The sequence below is a fragment of the Pezoporus wallicus genome, unplaced genomic scaffold, assembly GCF_028554395.1.
Source record: "Pezoporus wallicus isolate ANWC-B61680 ecotype Strahan unplaced genomic scaffold, APGP_CSIRO_Pwel_v1 contig_854, whole genome shotgun sequence".
In the NCBI taxonomy this organism is placed as follows: Eukaryota; Metazoa; Chordata; class Aves; order Psittaciformes; family Psittacidae; genus Pezoporus; species Pezoporus wallicus.
In genome coordinates, this window is record NW_026635257.1 from 62,802 (window position 1) to 76,129 (window position 13,328).

At 45.8% G+C, this 13,328-nt stretch overlaps 1 protein-coding gene across 2 annotated transcripts in view; it reads right to left on the reverse strand.

Moving 5' to 3' along the window:
• Positions 1 to 13,328, reverse strand: part of CFDP1 (craniofacial development protein 1) — a 65,937-nt gene that overhangs the window by 23,911 nt on the left and 28,698 nt on the right. Inside the window, exon 6 of one of the 2 annotated variants that reach the window (XM_057414397.1) lies at positions 9,710 to 9,833. The exons of the other annotated variant lie outside the window; for it this stretch is intronic. Within the exon in view, the coding sequence (XP_057270380.1) occupies positions 9,725 to 9,833 (109 nt within the window). The 3' untranslated portion in view covers positions 9,710 to 9,724. Of the gene's footprint in view, positions 1 to 9,709; positions 9,834 to 13,328 lie in introns of those variants that run through there. 2 annotated transcript variants of the gene reach the window in all.

Below are 13,328 nucleotides of genomic sequence, written 5' to 3' on the forward strand. Positions count from 1 at the left end.
GAGCTGCCAACCCCACTGTGCAAAAGCCATGAGTCGGCCTATGCAACCCCTCCAAGTCGAGGTTAGCTTAAAAGTTAGACATTGCAGAAAAGAAAAGCAGAATAAGCCTTAGGTTAAGCCAGCCAGGGTGGCTGTCCTTTCCTTCCAGCCTTTAGAAGTAGAAACTTAACTTTTCTTCCCTCAAAAGCAGAGGTTCTTATCTGGTCACTTTCCCCCAGGACTTGAGTATTAAGAGGAAAACTTACCAAGTATTTAAAGACCTCATGCAAAGTTAGCATCACTCCCTCCCACAGTCAATCAAACATAACACTGGGTGACTTGTGATTTCCAACAAGAGGATTGTGCTACCTGGTTAAAAGTAGAGGAGAGCTGCTGTCCACAACCCAGCCTGGAAAATCTGATAGAAAGGTTTACACCACCAAATCAGCGCTCTTCAGGCTTAAAGGCTTAAACTGTCCATGGACGCTGAATGAACATGCTGTGACCATGTGAACACCCTCTAAAATCCTGTGTGCTGGAGCAGGTGCAAAGCAATGTCATGCTGCAGAAAACCACGGTTACTAGTGCAATCCACTGAGAAGCAGCAAATGAAGGGTGTGAAAGCTGTGTACCACCACAGCAGCGTGGACAGAGCAGGGGGTTTCATAAAGATGCTTCTCTGATACAACACAAACACCTCCTGAACATGGCAGAAAAAGGGTCTGCATGTCAAATTAGGGTGCCTCCCACCTTTTTGGTTACCACATACATCTCTGCAGGCTGAGGCTGACCCTGGAAATGCCAATTTAGTCTCCTGCTGTGAAGAGCAGGTAGAACACAAAGTTGCCAGAGGTCCCTTCCAACCTTTGTGATTTTGTGATGCCCGAAGACAAGCCAGTGTAACAGTGTGCAAGGAGAAACTGAACCATACTTTCTCCTGTTACCATCACCTTGCTAACTGTGCACAGGCAACAAAAGCAAAGCAAGTCTCCCTAAACACCCCTTTTCAGCAGCAGAGCTAAAAAAGTCCAATTCTGAACAGCAAAAGGCTGTGGGGTGAAGCTGCCACAAGAGACGGTCATTTGTCACAGTATACCCTCACCTGAGTGCGGCAACAGAAGAATAAATTCCAATGGAAGAAAAACTGACAGCTCTTTCCATTTAAATATATGCCCAAAGGCACAGCTTAGAAGCAGGATTCTTACGTTATGCGCAAAAATCCCCTTCAGTTTTCTTCTCCCTCACAGCAAGATCCTACAGGAACATCTCCCAGGTGGGGTGAATCTTACCTGATCAAGATCCTGCCACATTCAACTGTGAGAACAGAACAGATGGGAAAGTCTGCATCGGCACAATCCCAAGTAACTGCTTCAGAAGGCAAGTGTTTATTTTACCTGGTTCTTCCATCTGATGAGTTGGAGGCAGAATTTCCCTATTGGCTTCCTAACCTTGCACAGTTCATTGAGTTGAAGGTGTGAACTGGCAAGAACCCCTTTTAGACTCAGGAGGAGAACCGGACTGCTAGAGCACAAGATGGGAGCAGAAAGACCAAAGTAATAGGTGGTGCTGGTTTATACCAAGAAAGGTGACCTGGAGGTATTAACTCTCAGAGTTAAACCATTGCAAGGAATGATGCTGCACTTCAGAAGGACAGACACAACCCCTCAGCCCTCCACCGGTATGAATGAGGCACAGCCTGGGACCTGGGGAGTGTACAGCCAGGTCAACCTGGCTACCAAGGTCACCCCCTTTTCACCTTGCATTTCTTGCCATCAGGCCCTGAGGCTCCTTCAACTGGATAAGCTAAAAAAGCAAAGGAATCAAGCACTGGAACAAAAGTCCCTGACCTCAGGCACACAGCTGACCTACCAGCACTTCCACAGCATGGCCAGGCTTTCTCAGCCAAGCTGCACATCCAGGTAGTGTACAATCCAAATGAAAAGTCAGACAAATAACAAAGGGCACTTGTAGCTGCAGGACTGCCCCGAGGCCTTCACTCCTCATGGGTGGCTTCACTCAGAGCCACACGGAAAACCCAAGCTGGCTTGGAGCTTGCCAGCAGAAGGATGTACAGATTCACTCTGTGTCCCCACAGCAGCACTGCTCCTGCGCTGCTGGGCACTTCCACCACCCTCCAGACACACTGCTTTAGCTTGGGCTGAAGCTCCCTGTGTCCTCCTCATCCACATTACACACATCTGGTAATACACAGGGTGCTAGGTCTGGTGTGCCCAACAGTCCCTCACACTCCCAAGTCAGAGCTTTCAAGTCAGATCACACTTCCCAAGTCAGATCACAAAGTCAGAGCCTTCTATGCCCAGTTAAGCTATTAACAAAGCAAGCACCCCAGCCATCAGTTAAGTCTGTTACACCACACACAACTAGCTCACCATCAAATTCCCTTGACGCAACTCCATCACTTGTTTCAACCTGCCAGTGGCTGGCAGGAGGATGGTGGATACTGTTTCAGGCTGTGTGGGAACTGTTCACACCCTCCTCCCGAGCACATGCTGCTGAGAATGCAGTCCCTACACTACTCAGCTCTATGATCACACAGCTCCAACAAGGGGAGCATCTTTGTTCCTACCACATGTGTCTGCCTTAAAGGGGACATGAAAGCTGCTGGCTTTGTTTTACACTGGGATCCATGCCTGTGTTCCCCCTTACCACATTTTTAAATAGAGACAGCTGGAAGCCTTTCTCCAAGCAATTTCTCCCCTGCTGCTTTCTTCTTTTGTTCAGGACAATGTTAATCTGGTCCTCTCTGATCTTGCCAGATAGTTTTCTGGAGGTATGAGGGATGGTTATTTTTTGATTGAAGGGCTGGAGAACCACAAAGCTCATGAAGGTGTTCCTTTCCCCAAAAAGGGTTGGATAGTCATTGGAGACAGCAAAAGCAAGTGACTACAGGAATGTTTCAAAGCATTACAGGCAGAAATCTCATCCTCCCCTTTTGCTATTCATGTTTAAAGTGGACAAAGCCCCATATATTTAGTTTCCACGTACATTGCTTGGTCTCCTGCATTGCAAGCAAGGCTATGTCATGAGAACTCCAGCACGGCACATCCTTACCCATCAATTTTGGGAACCAAGGCAGGGCTGCGGTAAGCAGCAGGCCAAGAGGGACACGATTTTATTCCCTGTATGACCTCCTACATGTTTCCCTACCCCCACCACACTTAGAGAGAGCAGCAGGGAAAAGAGGAGCATGTTAGATGCCTCAAGTCTTTGGTCTTCCTCATATCTTCAAATACAAGTTTCTTATTAAAAGATAAAGAAAAAAACCTTTCATCCTCTACACCCCAACCTAATCTTTAAATACCTAGTGAAATATAAGCAATTGAGAAATGCTTTTAGCAGCTGTGGGCTCAGCCATCTCTTTCATGTACACAGACAGAAGCTGACTAGGACTAAAGGTTGCTTAACTTAAAACTGACAGTGTGATTGCCGTGCCTGGAAATGAATATTAAAAGCAATGACAAGATTGACATTATCTAGCTGCACTGTAGCTTCTATTTATCTTTTTTTTTTCCCTATTTAAATGCTTCATTCCTCAGTTCTTACTGCAAGGATCTGAGTCAGGAAAATACAGCTCAGGCTGACTTCTTCCAGAAGTGCCCGCTAAAGCCCAGTTTTTGGGGTGCCAAACTTATGACACTTAAAAAGGCTCAGCTTACAAAGCAACATGATTTCCTGAGGACAAACATGAATAAAACACTCCTCAGGTGTCATATACTGCACACACATTTGAGGCTTCAAAGAGGCACCACTTGACTTTTCTACATATAGGGCAACATTACTACACCACTTCTTCACCTTTCACAGCCAGCTCCGTTCTCTTAGAAGTGACTGCAGAGCAGCACTGGAACTGGAGCTCTCCCACACCCTCCAGGGACCACGTTAGTTAGCTACAGTTTCTGCTCTGAATGAGGACAGATGTTTCCCTGAATATGCAGAATTCATTTCCCCCCCTAAAGAAATAGATTTAAAGCTGCTAAGTGGCTCTAACTAATGAGCAGTGGTTAAGCAAGGGCATCATAGGGAACAAGCAAGTTGCCAAAATGCTTGCTTTCTTTAAAAAGGAAAAAGCACCATCGTCTGCACAGACTTGCTCCAATGCCCAAACTGCTCTCACCACGAAATGTGTACCTTATTTCTAAGTCCAGCTCTTTCAGCCACTGCTTACAATTGCTTCTTGGTGGGCTGGGTTAAAGAGCACCTCCCTCAACTGAGAATGACATCCTCACGCAGAAAACTACTACAGTTAAGGCCAAGGCATATTGCACATTATTCCTTCTCACCTGAAAGCTGTGCTTCAGCTCTCACATTAATCAGAGCCTCCATGGGATCCGATGACAATGCGTGTTGTATTTTGTAGTGGAGGTGGAAGCTGTTTCCAAGTAACAGGGTAAAACCTTGGGCTGCCCAAGGTCACAGAGAAAGCACGCTTCAGCTGCTGCCTTGGACTCTGCAGAGAGACTACAAAGCCTCTCAGGGGATCCCCATGTGTGTGTGTGTGTGTGAAACCTGGGCCATCTGATTTCTCTGCAGCTGCAGGACAAACCTAAGCGGAGCTCTAATGTGGGCTGATAGCCCCACCTATTCTGCAGCAAGGATGCAAGCAGCGGCAGCTCCGCTTGCCTCTCCACAGTGGAGATGTTCACCACCAGATCCCCAGGTTTCCCCTCTCCCCTGCTCTTGCCTGCAGTGATGCATGGGCATCATTGGCAGGCTGGTCTCACACTATCACCAAGCCTCAGCACAGTTCTGGACTTATCTTCAGGCTGCCTTATGGTACCAACTTAATCACTGCAACTCCAGAGAGGCAGGGACCTACCTCTTGCTACCTTCCCTCCACCCTCAGCCTTCAAAGGAGAAAGACATTTGCTATCACTCTACCAAGAACAGTCTTTTCATCAGCAGATGTTCTCCTTGAGCATCTTATCATCCTACATTGTCCTCTGAAATCTGTCTTAAGTAACATGATGGGAAAGCTGATGGTCAAGAGCTCACACAGAGAAATCTAGCTTGCCCTGGCCACTTTGCAAGTAGGATATTGGTCTTTTGTATATGAAACAAAGGTAAGAAAGCCCAGCATTGGGCATAAACAAGCTGACTGCACATAATGGACATTGTTAGGTGTCTGAATAGGTCACTGACTCAAAGGAAAGTTCAGCTCCACAATGCAGGTCTTAAGCTCTGAATACCAAGCAGAAAGCATCCCTGTGCATTCACGCCCCATGCATTCAGCGCAGCTGGATCTTTTTGTATTTCTCACTGTCCATTTCCTCCTGAATTTCCCTAGTTTCCTTCCATTTGTATTATGAGCCTTTGTTCTTTCTCTGCCCTCTTCCTCCTACTATTTTGAAGTGTACAGATGGAGCCTAAGGGTGGGGAAACAAGCATGGTAGAAAAACAACTTTCGCAGCTTAGTGAAAATAGGATAAACCAGCTCTAGCATTCATTGTATGGAAGGACTGACCTCTGTTGCAAGAGGTAAGACCCTGCCAAACTGCAGCCACAAAAAATTTTGTACGTTAAGAAGCTGAAAATACCCCTTCATGGAATTCATTTCTTCCTAGTTGTGCAAATCTTATACATGGTACTTTCCACAGGACAACCACCAACTATGGTGGAATATTATTCTTCCTACCAACATGTCTCAAAATGCCGCAGGAGTTTGCGCAGCAAGGTAATCCCAACTCTGAACATGGCCTAACTGAGATACCCTGAGCAACCCATCTGAGCATCCCTAGAGTCTTTCAGCATAGGAAGAAGGTATTTACACACTGACTAGGTTTGGGTCTGACACTGACAAGCTTCTCCATTGAACTAAATCACAGATTACCCACTGGTGAGATGAATTTTGTAAGAGGCACCCACTGTAGAGAACAAACCCAGAAGCTGGTGTCACTGATGACAGCTCCAGGCATGTGGGGAAGCCAAAGCTGAGTGAGATACTTACCCCAAACAGAGAGTTAGGAAACAGCACTAAAGACTGGACCAGGGAAATGCTGAAAACACCTACAAAAAGAGTTGTCTAGTTGTTGGCCTTGCTTTGTTCCAGATTTCATGACTAGCAGTGCTTCAGTCTTGGACCATTGGACCATTGAGATCCAAGACATCCTGTGATCTTAGGGGTATTCTGGGACCAGGTTCTGGCCTGACAGAGCAGTGATCAGCGCTCCTGCTTGTGCTAGTGCAGACAAGCGTCATAACATGCAAGTTTTCTACAGCCTTTCTTTCCAAATGCTCAAAGACAACCTGCATGCATGACAAATAGCATCAGGACTTCTGCATCACTTGAGACAACCTAAGCTGTCAACTCTTTCACTGATAATAATCACCTGTCAAAAATGCAGATCAGACTGGAGAAGAAACAAGGGTTAAAAGGAAAAAATATTAGCAAGTACCTGGAGCTGTAACCGAGAGACTGAATTCAGCTGCTGTGTAAGTACCACGTAATGCAACATGTTCCTTCTCCAACGCGGGGTCCCAGGGTGATTTCACAATACTTGTGTGCCTGTAGCTTTAAATTTGCTGATAAATAGCCTATGCACTCAAGCACACCATGGATGTGGGGGAGGGAGAAGAGAGAAAGATTTCAGATTACAACAAGAGCAGCTTTTGTCACTTGATTTTGATGGTGTGAGAAGCAGTTTCCAGGCTCTTGGATTTGGGAAGAATATTTTCTGTTCCATTCCTGATGTGCTTGGCTGCCTTCTGCCAAAACCTGTTTTAAATTCATTAATGAAACTAGGCTGACTCTGCGTAACTTCTTAATTCCCTGGTGGAAAAAGGGCACTTGAGCATATTTCCGGGAATGACAGACACCCACAGTTCCCACCATTGTCATGCAAAGCATTGCTCTCTGGCCAGCTCCCTCCCCTGGAATATCACCCCAACTTGTCACTGATTGCTTTATGGAGAACCCTAGATGATACCTGCTTTTCTCTTTATACCATCACCTCACTAGCAGTTAATCCTGCATTGCTGACGTGTTTGCATCCAGCTTCATACACAGAAGCAAGATCACACTCAGGCATGCTGGATCAGGTCTTGACACCCATCTGCTCCAAGGTCATGAACAGATCTGTTCCAGGTTGTAGGATGATGGGAATTATAAGAAAAGCTTTTTATTCCTGTATTGCCCTGTTCTAAAGGGACCCACATTCATGCCCCACCCTCTCCTCAAGATGGAAAGCACAGAAGAGCAGCAATGCATCCTGACACCTCCACACAGTTTGGAAGAGCTGGGGAGATGGCTCCTAGCAGGAACTAAATTTGGCAGCTCCAGGACCAATCCAGCTTCCAGGAGCTTAAGTAGTGCCCAGCAGAAAGCTGGCAGGTAGCTCTTTGCAGATCCGAAGGTAACCTGGGAAAGTCCTATGGGGGAGAGAAAGACCTGATCTACAGGACCACAGGTGAGCCTGAACCCATAGACATACCCCTGTGCTAACATTCATATTATAAGCAAAGCCCATTTACTTCCACACAGCAAATCCCAGAGTTCACATGAAATCCTTTAAGGTTAGGGGCCACTGTGAGTAGTGATGCGAGCTGTGCCTAGGACAGGTACCTGGAGAAAAGATGCCAAATGCTGCTCATAGACAAATCGGAATTATTCCAATATATAAAAACTTTCTTTCATGGGGTATTAGGGCAGTAGTAGACTCCATTCTTTAAAATAGTAAGTCAAAGGACACAGCAACACCTAATAAAGCGGGCACCAGTTCTGTTAGAGCAGCAGTATTTTTTGGCAGCAGTATTTTAAGGCCAACCTCCTATTCCATGAACAGCAACAGCCTAACTGAGAAGGATTGCTGAGTCAACTTTTGCTTTGGCCTTCACAATGTGCTCTGTTTTCCAACAGGCTATAACCTACCAGGGAAAGATGAAGTGGGCAGAGGGGGGTGAACATTAAAAGCTTAGAAGAAATGCAGAAAAAAATACATGAAATTCAAGCCTCTGTTTAATTAAAAAGCTGAAGAAAATGATATCACAAAGTTGTGAGGTATGACTGCAAAGACTATGAGCACTAGCACTTGCATGTATGTGACTCAAGTGATGCTCTGCTGGGACAAGAAATATTTTTTCTTGCAACCCTATACAACATATGATGTTATCCTAATAGTCACCTTAACATAGATGCACATGTAGCAGCTTTCAGAACAGGAGATACTGAAAGCAGGCCATTGCCCAAAGGTCATGTCTAATTCAGGACCTTGTCTCTAGCACAGCCCAAGAGCATGCAACTAAGAAAAGATGAAAGTTCAAATGTAAAATGAATCTTCCTTGGTGTACCTTTCCTGCCTCAGGAGAATTAGATATATAAGATTGAAGTTACTTCACAGTTTAAATCCCATCCACCTCTTTGCTGACATGGGCTCCAGCACTCAGCTGTTGCAAAGCTGTTTTAGCATGCGATGCTGGCAGTCAGGCTGGTTTCAGCTAAGTGCACCAAAATAGCTCAGCAGAAAGATCCAACAAGCATGGATGCAAAAGGAATAGCGGGAACACAACAACCAGATAGTCTGGCTACAGTGAAGCCTCAGCCTGAAAGAGGTCCTGCACAAGACCACTCTGCTAACAATATCTTTTGCAACTAGCCAGAAGCAGATTTTACATTTAAATAAAGGACTTGGCAGAGGAAAATCACATCCTCTCATTTGCTCTCTCCACATTGAGTGAAACTGCAGCTGAAATTAGTGACTGGGTTACCAGCCCCCTTCCTGTCCCCCACAGCCTCTCAGTGTGGTTTGCTTTTCTACATGAAGATAGCTATCCTGAAGTTTTATAAGCTTGTTTTTGCTTTTTCCAACTAAACATGCCAAGGTGCTTAAACTCTACAAGGCAGTGTATGCAGCTGGCATACACACTAACTCATGACAACATGCTCCAACACCACTACCTGATGCATCAGACGCTAAGACCTCTCTGGCACAAGACAAAAGGTGAGTCCACTCCTGCACAGCTTTGTCTTGCCTGGATGAGTCCCAGCTGTGCTGTGATGTTCTCTGCTATCCCCATCAACAACTACGCCTGTATTAGCAAGAGCTAAACCCTACATTGGAGCAGCCTGCAAAAATTCAATAACAATTGACTACTAGTTATGTTATAGACTACACTTACTACAACTAGTTAATGTAAAAGCTGGTGTTGAGATGCAGAACATATCCTATAGCCAGCTCTCCATCCTCACAGCAGAAGGGGAGGAAGGGGGTCTGCAATGCCCAGACAAAGCATCAGACCTCAGCACGCAGCCAGCCTGCGTGCCTCAACAGGCACTACCCAGCAAATCCTATTCGGAGGGAGCTTATTAGACCAGGCACAGCAAGGCACAAAGCCAGCTCAGATTTGGAAGCAGCACAGCTCAGCCTGCACAAAGGTCTGCCTTTGCCAGTAAGCCCTCCAAGAACTGGCAGGTACATTCTGCATGGAGCCAGCTCAGGGGTCCGTGGGCCCCTGTTACAGTTTATTCACAAGCCATGTGATGGGTGCCTTGCTGGGGAAGGGACAAATGCACACGCAAGAAATCCAGCGTGGTCTGCCTGTGTATTAACTCTGCATGTGGCTCCAAGCCCTAAAAGGACCAGAAAGATAACAAAAACACTGAAAGTTACTTTAAAAAGTATCTCAGCCCTTCTTATGTCTTTTGGATGACTGTTCAGCTTGATTAGCTGATGAAGAACCACACAGCAGAACTACTCGGCATGCTCTGCACTGAGGCTCTAGAGATGATGACCTACCACATCCAATCCTCCATGCCTCCAACATTTCCAAGGAACAAAGTCTTCACCTCTTCCTCCACAGCCATCAATCCACAGGCATCTGGGTTTCTGGGCAGCTGCTTTCTTTCCAGTTACATCACAAATCAAAGTAAATAAAAAACTCTGTCAGGGACCTCTTCCCAAGATTCAGTATGAATCTTTCACATTTTCAGCCCCACACACCCACAGCCTGTGGACTCAAGAGGACCCTGTCCATTATTTCTGCATCTGAAGCATGCTATCACTTAGCAATGCCCTTTCTTTTACTTAGTACAACACTAAATTCCCCAGAGCATTCAGCATAATCTCTGAGCTAATGCTTCAGGGCTCCCAGATGTCACAGCCACAGCCCTGTTATATTGGTATCAATATTTTAAACCAAAAGGCCTTCTTCCTCCAGCACAGTCTGTGTTTCCAGGTTTACAACAAAGAATAAAAAATAAATGCATGTATTCTTGGCTCAAGGTGCACATATGAAACCAGATTCACTCACACATTGGCAAGACAGCTGACATCCATCTTGACATTTATCTCCAAGCATGAGGAGCAAAGATGAATCACTCACAGCTATACACCTCTGGAGTTTGCCCTTGGTCAAGCTGCTGAATGTCATAAATCAGCCACTGGGCATCCTCAAATACAGAGACAGATACCTAGAGAGAGCTGGAGAGCAACAGGGGCAGTGGCAGTCTTCTGAATTAAACAGGCATAAACACAACCAGGTCCTAGTGACGCTGAAATAAAATCCACAAGAGCAGAGTTCAAGCAATTTGCTGTATTCTGGGAAGTTCTGGTGTATTTTTAACTACTTCAAACAATTTATTCAACAATTAATTGCCACAGTTAATTAACCTCAACAAAAGGGGAGGATTCTTCATTTATTGAGGTCTTCAACTCAAGATAGCTGAAAGCCTTTACCAGAAAGGCCAAATAAAGTCCACTGGTTTGGCAGAGGGTGGCTGGGGAGAAGCATGCTGTGCAGGAGTTGAGGCCAGGTGAACTCATGAGCTTTGCCTTCAGCTATAGCAGTCAGGCAGAGGAGGTAGCTGACAGTAGTTGACCAAGGAGCTGTTTTGCAAGCCTGTCACATTGGACATGACCAATTCAGACAGGTGTTTCAGGGTTTGTTTGGTTTTTTTTGTCTGTTTTATTAAAAATTTCTTTCCAGGTACAATCAGACTTTTCACATAAAACCCAGCAGACACAAAGGTGACATGGAAAGCAAGTGCTACAAGAGAGGTGACCCAGAAGCTTGGGTAACAGTTTTGGTACCTTCAGCACACATCTCAAACTCACTTCTTTTGGCTCAAATTGCCTAGAGAACAATGCTAAAGCCTGGAGTCCCTCCCGCAAAGCATAGCTCCTGGCAAAGAAAGGGCACTGAGTTTTTGGATAGCAAAGCCCTTCTTTTATTTCAGTAACAGATCTGACTCCAAATAATCTTCTAGTGTGACTTGGGACCCTGCACTTTAACTGGTGAAAAGGTACACTAGTTGACTGAGGTCCCATCCCAACATAAGGAGGGTTTAGGATTCACCCCACTGAGCCCCCAGCTACCAAGCTCCTCGAGTTTCCAGTGGATGAAGGGCTTGGATCTTCTTCCAGGAGCCATTTGTCCTACAGAACAGGTAGTGGCAGTAAATCTGCATAGCATGAAGTTTTTTTTTCCCCTCCATTTACTATTCCCAGCTGTAAACTATGAAGCCAGTCTACCACCAACAAATGTACAGGCACCCTCAAAGCTTTCCCTGTCACCCTGAGACTGGGATTGCTGGGAAGCCAATGTGGCTTGCCTTGCCAGTTCTCTAGTTCAGGCTTGTGCCCTGTAATGCCCAGTACAGACTGGGGTTATGTTAACTGGCCATCTAGGCTACAGTAAGACACATGAGGTGTGGAAGGGGGAGGACAAGCACAGCAAATGGGAGAAGAGACAACTTCAGGGTTTGCTTTGGGAATCATAGATAGAACATTCCCTCAGAGCTTCCAGGCTCCCTTGGTTTGTAAGTTTGATACAGAAAATCAAGAGTTTATAACTGCAGTGGCTGATCCAGCCACTCCCTTCCCAGCCTGTCACACATTAAGCAAAGTAGAAGCTCTGGCACAAAGACAAGTGCATGTGGGAATATGCCAATTTCTGCCCATCTTTTAAGTTCCAGGACACCACACTCAAGATTTTCCATGACCTGTGGCAGAGCCTGCATGGATTTATATTCCCAGTCCTATCAATACTGCCTCATAAAGGAAAAGCATGGCCAGAAATCCCATGGTCAAAGACAACAGTCATTTATTTGTTTCCAGGTGTCCATGGTGCCAATGCTGTCCCTCCCAAGCTCCCCCAGACCAGACACCAAGTCCAGTACTTGTTAAAGATTAATTCAGCAGCTAAGGACAATGCATCACAAACACATACTGACCTCGCACAACAGGAGCACAGCACGTCATGGAGAAAGAAGGTATCAAAACTGAGCAAAGGATTCCTGGGTCACAGAGAGACGGGAAAGCACTCCTTGTAACAGCAGCTCTACCTGCTTCCCATCCAGCTCATCTAGTGTTAAAGGACAAGGGAGAAGGCAATTTTTCTCCCCACGAGACATTTGTTTGTAACAAAGGAAACTGAAGAGAGTCAGCTCTGTAGTGTCCCTCAAACAGCTATGACCAACAACCTCTTCCTAATGTTCACCAGCACACTTTTACTCCCAAAGATTTTGGAGAAGTCTCCAAAGATTTTTGGAGAAAAACCTTACCTATCTGAGCGCAGATATTCTACCCCCATAAAAGATTCAAGCACTGCATACAGCACTGACCAGGGGAAACCTGCTAAGCATCTTCACTGTCTCATAGGCATAATAAAGCTTCAAAGGTTTCTTAAGAGTCCTGTTAAATGCAGTGGGCATGAAACCATAAAGTGAGGAGGGAGACGGCTATCTTGTACAGACTACAGAGCCAGTCCAAAGCTCATGACCTGTTTTGTACCCATCTGTTTGCAGAGGCCATGTAATTCTCTACAAGGGGTTTTGTTTCCGAAACAAATGCTACACACTCTTGAGTTTGGGAAGCAGAAAACAAAAAACAGCCAAACAGTGCTAGCGAGGCTCTTGAGTGTACACGTGTGAGTGGGAATGTGAGCCCTTCCAGCTTTCCAAGGGCTCTTGCAAACAGCAGGGAGGGAGATGGGATTTTACACATTAGGAAAAATACCAGTTTGGTGCTTGTCCTTAAAGTGAACGCTGCACAACAAAAGGCCCTGGGCTGCATTGTCTGTTTAGCACTTCTCTTATACAACCATGTGATGTACAGTGAGACCCTGCTGTTAGCAGGGAGTACATGGCAGGAACTGTTCCTGGCTGCAGCACAGGTCAGAGTGCCGTACAGCATGCTGTACAAACCTTCGTGTTTTTCTGGCCTAAGCAACTTTGCTGTGCATCATCCAGAGCCTACGGCAAAGCCAAGGACATCCCTGCATAGCAGTCTCGAGAGAATTAGAGATACAGTATATACCAGCTGCTTCCTCAGCCAGCCTGCAATGGGAAATGTGCAGGTCACAGATGAAGAGACAGGCACACTGCATATCAGACAGAG